The sequence below is a fragment of the Cimex lectularius genome, unplaced genomic scaffold (genome assembly GCF_000648675.2).
Source record: "Cimex lectularius strain Harlan isolate CLEC.00 unplaced genomic scaffold, Clec_2.1 scaffold208, whole genome shotgun sequence".
Lineage (NCBI taxonomy): Eukaryota > Metazoa > Arthropoda > Insecta > Hemiptera > Cimicidae > Cimex > Cimex lectularius.
In genome coordinates this window covers 786,536-795,786 of record NW_019392797.1, presented here as the reverse complement: position 1 = coordinate 795,786, position 9,251 = coordinate 786,536, and the positions used below count along the sequence as shown (strand labels likewise).

General features: G+C 36.1%; 1 protein-coding gene across 3 annotated transcripts in view; it reads right to left on the bottom strand.

Annotated features, from left to right (window-relative positions):
* Positions 1-1,151: 1,151 nt before the first annotated feature.
* The window catches only part of LOC106664836 (TWiK family of potassium channels protein 9-like), a 392,977-nt gene continuing 384,877 nt past the window's right edge, over positions 1,152-9,251 (bottom strand). For all 3 annotated transcript variants that reach the window (XM_014390855.2, XM_014390852.2, XM_014390853.2), the window contains exons 3-6: positions 3,930-4,112; positions 3,692-3,868; positions 3,453-3,630; positions 1,152-1,695 (exon numbers count right to left, since the gene is read on the bottom strand). In XM_014390855.2, coding sequence (XP_014246341.1) covers positions 1,251-1,695; positions 3,453-3,630; positions 3,692-3,868; positions 3,930-4,112 — 983 coding nt within the window. In that variant the 3' untranslated portion in view covers positions 1,152-1,250. The remainder of the gene's footprint in view (positions 1,696-3,452; positions 3,631-3,691; positions 3,869-3,929; positions 4,113-9,251) is intronic.

Sequence of the window (9,251 nt, the reverse complement as noted above, 5' to 3'; positions counted from 1 at the left end):
GACATTTTTGGAGCTATCTGTATAAACATAAGCAGCCAAACAGAGTCCACTATTGATATTAAAAAACTCATGTCTACGAGTCATACATATTCAGGGGTAGTGGCTTTATTGGGTCTAGGTAGAGCGAGAACAACTTTTTGCTAGGCACTACAGTGGAATAGTTAGAACTGCTTCTTTCTTCTTGAGGAATATAAATCTGTATTTAGTTGAGTAAGGACACCCGCATGGGAATTTTGGTAGATCAGCTGTTGTATAGGTAGATTTGAAGGGGAAGAGATAGTTTTATGAAAAAATCACAAGTTCAATAGTTCGGGTATATAATTTAAGGGACGTTTTCCAGAATAGACGTGTATTCTGCATATGGGACTTGACTGCTCCAGTAGCTATCCTGAGTTCAAAGCTTTGGGTGATGAGAAGGATTCCAGGAAGAGGGGGTTTGGTATTCCCAAAGCACTGTAGATTTTTGGCTTATACTTTAACTAGTTTCTTAGATCAGTTCAATTGACTTGATGCATCTCTTAAGAAGTAATAGGTCATTGGTCATCATTGCTGCTTCTCGATACGTCTATACTCTAGGTTATGTCTATGCATTTGGAGATGGGTGGCAGTTTCTTCCCTCTCATTGCAGAACGTACAAATAGGGTCGTCATTCAACATACCCATGTAGGTGTTTTGACAGATGCCAGTGACTGGTAGCTGTATCTCTCCACTAAATTTTACTATGTCTTACTTTAGCAATGTGTTTGTCATTTCTGATGAGGGTTCTTTAATCAGAGTTTACTAGTTTGTTTTGGACAGTATTGAAAATATTTCTTTCCAGTGGCGGTGCTATAGGCATTACGACCATATACAAACCTACTAGTACATATTATACAGACATATTTTAATTACTAACTTTATTTTAAAAACTTTTTATTTTTCAGATATGAAGTACGTAAACTTAAAAAAAGTTTCACAAAAATTGTTATTTTATACTCTTTAACATTCCAACACACATATTTACATTATTATTTACATTATTTCACCTATAAATTATAAATAAGATATGTTAAATCCACTCACTGTTTTTATTTAAATTTACAGCCTCAGTTGATCCACAAAAACAGTATTATTTAAAAAAACATTCTTGCCAAGACACTTTTTTACTGAAACTTTGGAAGCAATGTAAAATTACTCCATTGATTGGTGAAAATGTTATTTGAACGACAATTGTTTTAAGTAACACTTTAGACTGCCGTAAGAGCGGTGTATCATAGGGGGAGTTCTTCTCTTTTGACGACACCGAGGGAAATGGCGATCTGCCTCGTCTTTGTGATTACTTGTTCCTGGACGAGGGCGAAAGCCGTTGCAACTAGGACGAGGCCGAAGAATATGTATAGGCAGAAGGCCAGAAGCTGCAACTGGCCTTCTATTCTTTTAATCCCCCTTCCGGGCACCATGTCACTTAGGCCTATTGTTGTGAGAGCGGTGAAGGTGAAATAAAGCCCTTCAAGGTACGTACGCCTCTCCCAAGCTGCGTATAACCAGGCACCCAGGCAGATGTAGCCGAGGAGGATGGCTAGTGTGAGAAGAGCTGGCACTCGGGTTCTCGTCGAAGGTGGTTGTGCTTGAGTTGGAGGTGGTGGTGGGGTTCCAGGGCGACTTTCTCCTCTCCATATCAAAGGCATTCGGCTCGGAGTGTCATTTGTCGCTCCTCTGAAAAACAACGAAATTATTGCTGTAAAATATTTTTCCACTACAACAGCTTTGCGAGTTAGAGACTTAGTTTTGATATATTTGACTATGTCTGCTAAATCTCTGCCACCGTTCGCTCCAGAAATTGTACACATAAAGCAAAACAACTTTGGAAAATTGGTGAAACAGCTAAAATATCGAGAGAAAAAAAATATTTGTTTTATCTGGCTTTTTAGTTTTGTAGGTACTGGTAGAGGTGTTAGTTGCGAGTTTGAGTTTTGATGTATTCGACTATTTCGACTAGTTCTCCAATACCGTTTGCTCCAGAAATTGTACACTTAATGCAACAAAACTTTTGAAAAGTGGAGAAAAATTTAAAATATCAAAAAAATTAGAAAAAGTAGTTAATTTTTTAAATTTTTAAAAGAATTGATCAGAAAAAGGGAAGTTTTACTGCAAAGGAGGACTTAATGCCAAACTATCATTTTGGGTGTTACGGATCAGTGATCAGAACCACTTTGCTATCTATCTATCTATATAGTNTATATATATATATTTTTAATTCTCAAATAATAATCCTAGGGCTATGCTGGGATTCGAACCCAGAACCGCTAGCATGACAAATATGAGTTGAAAATTTTTCGACAAAGAAAAATAATTGAAATAATTGACATGACTTGTCAGAAAAAATACTAGACTTTGACAGACCATTCAACATAATTATTGCGAAGAGAGCAAATAGGAAATAAAAACAAAAGTTCAGTGGTTTATAGATGATTCCAAGATAAGAAATGGTACGGGTAGAGGCATAACTATAAACACCACATGGCCCTCTGCCCCACCACAATCATCCATCAATTAAAACTGTTAGCTATAGAAACATGTGCACATGAAATAAATAATAAACACAAAACATGAAATAGTCAAGATACACTACAAGATCAACTCCAAATTAGTCTGTAACAACCTAAATAACCGAAAATACCTGGGATCTATAAGTAGTCTAATGCTAAGTAGGTTCCAGGTCATGAGGGAATTTAAGGCAATGAGGCTTCAGCCAGTGGTGTAAATATAATATTGAAGTTATCAAGCTTCAAGTACACCTCAAATCTAATTTGGAACTGGCCAAATTGCCCCAAAAACTGGGGTCTACAAATAGCCTAATGCTAAGGTGGGTTCAGTTGCACTGGACTAAGGAACCAGGAAAAGTACAGAATGCCAGGTAGGCTGTAGTGTTTGGGGACATAAAACCATCCACTTCGTATTTTCCATATTCAACATCTTCAAGATGGGTTCCATGTCATGAGGGAATTTCAGCTAAAGAGCTGGAGTCTTAGGTTAGAACTGGAAAGCAAGACATGAGACAATCAAAAAGATTACTTGCAAAAACAACCAACAGCACGGAATTAAAACCATAACTGGTAAATTTTTTTGGACATGCTACAGTAAATTCCGACTTAAAAGATGGGATTATCAACAGGTAACCACGGCCCAGCAATAGCTACGAAAAGGCTTTGATATCTGGGCAAGCCATTTCTGTGCAATATATACCTAGATATCAAACCCCTGAGAAGAATTCTGTACTTCATTAAAGAAATAAAAATCTTCCAGGAAATCCATAAGTAGAGATTGAACACAATAGTTGAAAATTGAAGTGCAAAAAGAGAAAAGAAATCCCAATGACTCAAAATGGAGGGGGATGACATGCGCATATTTTTATATTTTGCTTTCTAGCACAAGGAAAAAAATATGAAACTTGAAATTTAAAATTTGTCAACCCTCTATTGTTTTCCAGTTCATCGTCATCGCTGTCGTGAACGGAATTGGATCTTGGAGTGTAGTCTAACATGCTGTCTAATGAGGTCAGCCTGCATACGGCTCGTCCGCATCCTCCTCCTACAACCTCGACACTCCTCATCCTTGCTCCTCTCTCTTCCATCTGGTACTCCATTCTCTCTACAAACAGACAAAAATCAGCACTTCTTTACAGTAAAAAGATGTTACGATGTCAACAAACCATTGTTCTTAGACTGCTTTGAACAGCAGCAAACGTAATAATAGGCACTTTGGATGATGTCGGCCAGCAGAGAGCCGAGGTGGGAGAGGCACACCAACATGAGCGGTACGCCAATGAGGGCGTAGATCATCGTGGCGAGCTTTCCCTCCATTGTTTTAGGGCCCAAATTTCCGCAACCTTAAAATCAGCAAAATATCAGACAGAAATTCATGAGATACTTCAAAATTGTAATGTTTACCTATTGTTGTGATTACAGTTAAAGAATAGAGCAGCGACCCAGTGAAAGACCATTGTAGATCAGGATCAAGGGTGTTCTCTCTTCCCTGTGCCCTTACGGCCTGGATTACATTGACTTCTAACTGACGCAGCTGTTCAGTCACAAGGCGAGTCCAGTTTCGCTGATAGAGAACATTAAGTCTCTCTGGAAATAATGCCATATAATTTTTATTATGTTGATGATAATTTTTTAAAATAAACATAGCCTGTATATTATATTACAAATGGGTTGTTTTCAACCAGTAACAACAATGTCACTATGGCCAGCACTATACTTGCAGGACAAGTAAGTTAAGTTAAACCAGCCAACACTGGCACTCAATATGAGAGAGGCATTTAAGAAAACGTTGTGGGTTCTCAGGATGGGAGAGAATATCAAGGCTTGAACATTTTAGGATGGATCAAAAGCTTAGTGTGAAACTTTTGGTAGAAGGTTGGCCCAGTTCATTTACAAAAGAAAGACTGAGGTTGCTATGAATAGTGAGGATAATGATGTAATAAGGAGCTTTAGCAATTTGTATGAGGATTTGTAATCAAAAGGATTGGATGCACTGGATATTGGATGGCTTGCAGTTCCATGCATGTCCAAAGTGGTTTTAGTAATATCTTGTGTAGAGTTAGCTAAGTTTTGAAGGTCAAAAAATGTCCTAAAAGTTTTCATAGTGGACCAAGTCTTCTATTAAGTTGTTTTCTCTTAAGTCTTGTGTGGGGATTCCACGTCAGTCTGCTGTCTAGGTCTAGTGACTTAAGTAACTGGCTTGAGTGAAAGTCGGAAACTCCTTGTTGATGTACAGTGGACTATATATCAGTATAATTGTACACTGGGTTCATTTTTCCTCATCCAGTGTTGTACTCCACTTTTTGCTCCAGTCTTTGATAACCTCAAGGTATTCTTGGATGTTGGAGGTTGTTTGGAAAAAAATCTAAACATCTCTATCTAGAAGACATAATTGTAATGTTATCTGCAGAGGTCATATTGATGGTGCTGGGATGTAAAGAAAAGTCAGCAGTACAATGATAACAGTATGGGTCTAAGAATGCTCCCTTGTGGGACGCCGGCGTATATTGGTCTGATATCAATTCAAGACTCACTCTGAAGCAGCGGTCAGTTAAATTCGAGAATAAGGTAATAAGGGGTGAGTAAGCAACGTTAAAGTTTATATAAGAAGCCTGGGAGCAGGACTCTATCAAGAACCTGGGATACCCACAGGAACGGCTCAAGTTTTTTTTTTTCTAGAGCGGAGACATCAACTCTTAAACCTTGTTGGATGAAGTTTAACTGATCAGAAGGAATGCTTCAACATTAATATAGCACGGGTATTAAATATTTTAAAGGGTGTCTTTCGAGGATTTTGGATGTAGGAAGAAGGCTGATAGATCTGTTGGAGGATATACAGGGTGTATCAACTTCTATAGTCCACCCATTTAATTCAGAAATGATTAACTTGAGGCAAATAAGGTCTCATAAAGTCTAAGTCAATTTTAGCTAGGAATCGCTGGTGGTAACACGTTTAATGTGACTTTCTCATCTAGATGGTAAATTCCACTTTGTTATTTTAAATGAGAATCCCATATTTTTATTGTACAATTCGATTCTAGAGCTTATTTTTTCCACTTTTACTGAAAGGAAAATTTTGATAGGATCGACCTTTCTGAGTTATTCCAGATGGAAGACAGCCCAGGGATTTGTATGTATAGTACTTAAATTCAGAATGAGGTATAAGATTGAGAGGGAAATGAGGAGGAAGTGGTATATAAAGGTTATGTATTATAGGTGCACGAGGTGCATCATTTATATCTGGATGAGGAGTAAAGGCGGATTCTAAATGAGTTGCAATAACCTATGATTTATCTTTGTTGCTTCTGACCCAGGATACTGTAGGTAAATTGTCCAAGTTAAAGTAAGTAAAAATACAAGTTTTGACCATTATCTGACCTACTTTGCTTATATATAGACTGTTGGTTAAAATATGGAGGAAAAACAAAGAGTACTTTATTGATTTATCTTTTAAAATCATACTAAACTAGAATATTCTGCGGCATAGAATATCTTTTTTGTTAACCAACAATGAAATTAATAGACCAAAAAGAATATTTTTTAATCGCAAAATAACGATTTATGCTTCGTAAAAAAATCGATAAATGTAAATTCAAACACAAATTTATATTTAGAGAGTCTCTAGAAGTGCTAAAACGAAATTCCACATTAGTTTCACGAAAAAATAATATGGCAGTTTACTTGAAAAAAAAATTGGTTTTTAGACATTTTTTGATTATTGATAAACTTTGATAGCTTTTATGTACAAATATTTTTATTGAAATCTAAGATACATAAAAAATCCTGTTAAATGATGTATGTATATAGTTGATTTGAGCAAGAAAAACAGCGAAATAAAAAAAATAGAAAATTTCAACTTTCAAAAAAAACATTTTGGACGAAACCACGACATATTCACAAGAAGTGGCGGATAGGCGTCCGATATTTCGGAGAGTCGTCCCCTTGTTAGATGAAAATTGTACATCTTAAGTTAAAAATCAAGCTTTTTAATAATAATAATTGATACGTGCAAATTTATCCATTTGAAACCTAGAATGAGCTATAAAATCGAATAAACTTTCAAATCCCACAAGTCGTGCAAAATGGTAGAACCGGCGCCGTATCATATTTGTAAAATTTTATCAGCCCCATAGAACTTTCTTGGTCCTGACTCCAGTCCCGTGTATCTCGGATGTAATTTTCATCAAGTGCGATAACTCCCAGGACCAAGAAAATTCTAAGGGCGTGATAAAATTTTACAAATTTGAACCAGATAAGGTTTTTAACCAACCTGACTTATTTAAAAAAAAATCATTAACGCTTCCCAATCTTAATCCCTTTAGATAAAAAAATAAAAAAATTGAAAATGTTTTGCTATCATATTGACCTCACTGCTTAACTGTTTCTTTAGCAGAAAATTATAAGTTTGTTTATTTAGAAATCGTGAGATGCAGTCTGGTGTGATGTAGGTTTCAGAAAAACATTTTCTTTATGTGCCAACGTTTCGATCTTTATTGAGATCATCTTCAGGGCCTGGGATTTACATTCTGAAACCTACATCACACCACACCGCATCTCACGATTTCTAAATAAATATCGATTAACGGTCACTAATCACCACACATTATACGTTTGGTTAAAAATATTTAAATTGTTATTATTAATTATGCTAAATATTTAATAATTTAGCCTTCACTCGGTCTTCAAACTGTTTAATCCTCAAACTTATAAAGTTTTATTTAATAATCAAAGTAATAAATAACACGAGATGAAGATGTCTTAAAAGAATGAAAGAAGTAAACGCTCGTCAGGCCATAGGGAACTGTTTTATCAATTACGGCCGCCATTATTTTCATCGAAAAAGTCATTTAAAGATAAGGCGCTTGGAAAATGTTCAATTTGCATAATAATGTTTGGCGTGAAGGAAGCATTTAAGATTCACGAGGGCAAATCACGCAATATTGTCAGCGGCGGGATTTAGATCGGGAAGCGTTAATGAATTTTTTAATAAGCCAGGTTGGTTAAAAACCTAATCTGAATCAAATTTGTAAAATTTTATCAGGCCCCATAGTACTTTTTTGGTCTTGACTGCAAGTGCGATAACTTGATGAAAATTACAGCCGAGATACATGGGACTGGGGTCAGGACCGAGAAAATTCTATGGGGCCTGATAAAATTTTACAAATTTGATCCAGATAAGGTTTTTAACCAACCTGGCTTATTTAAAAAAATTCATTAACGCACCCAAATCTTAATCTCTTTAGATAAAAAAATTTAAAAAAAGAAAATTTCAACTTTCAAAAAAAATTTGGACGAAACCACGACCTATTCACAAGAAGTGGCGGATAGGCGTCCGATATTTTGGAGAGTCGCCCCTTGTTAGATGAAAATTGTTCATCTTAAGTTCAAAATCAAGCTTTTTAATAATAATTGAAACGTGCAGTTTTATCCATTTGCAGCCTAGAATGAGCTATAAAATCGAATAAACCTTCAAAACCTATAAGTCGTGCAAAATGGTATAACCGGCGCCCTCGTTAAAACAAACTGGACCAACAAAGTTGGACCAACTGCAGCAGGTCCCGCTTGTTGGAACTGATTTGAACCTCCTTGTTTCGATTAGCAAATAACTTAAATAATGGAGAAACATAGGGTAAACCAGGTCTGGTAGACACTCCATGTGATATACACACGTGAACGTTGAAAATAAATTCACTAATTTCGTGGTCCGCTTGACCAATTAATATATTACAATTAATTAAGGTTTTTAGTTGAGATAAAAAAGTCAATGGCACAAGCAGGATTCGAACCCACGATCTTCGGCTTGATACGCCGCTGCTCTACCACTTGAGCTATGTGACCTCGATCCACTCGGACACCAACTTCCCATCTCAACCGCACCTCGTATCAAGCCGAAGATCGTGGGTTCGAATTCCGCTCGTGCCATTGACTTTTTTATCACAATTAAAAACCTTAATTAGTTGAAAAATAAGAAAAGTAGGTTGGTGAATCAGGAGGATTTTTAAACTGGGGATCTCTCAGACACCCAGTGCCACCTCAGGATAGCACCAGGAAAATTTAGCATTCATGACTTTGTCACACACCCTATCTGGCAAGGGGGTGCAATGTCAAGCAAGTACAAGAGTATGTCAGAATTATGTTAAAATGTGTCTCAAAACATATTAAAAAAATACAGTGACAATTTTTATTTTTTAAGTCTGGTTTATGAATTAAATTCTACATTAAAAATATTCCATGCATAATTTTGAACATCTGTTCTTGAAATGTAACATGTCCAGTAGTAACGATAATGGCCAAGATGGTTTAAAAAATTGACTTCGATTTAAAAATTTAACTTTGGAATTTTCCCCATTAGTTTACATATTATTATTAATTATTATTAGGTATTCATTTGTTCTAAAGTTAAAGCAAACAAAATAACAGGCAACAGGCAGTTGTGGATTAGTGAAAGGAACAAAAACACGGCCGAGTCGGCCTGGGTTTAAAGGGAAATTTTGTACATCTCGCCCGATTGATTATCATATTTCTCAAAACAAAATCCCATCCATCACCTTATTTTAGTGCTCTAACAACTAATCCACCGATTTTGATGTTTAATTCAAATATTCAAATCGTGCCCGCGCACAAGTTCGAACAGTACAGGGGATATGGGCTTTCTATTTTTGAACATTGAATATTTTCTCTCAAGGTTTGTGTATTACATATTCAATACAATTTCGTAAAAAAAGT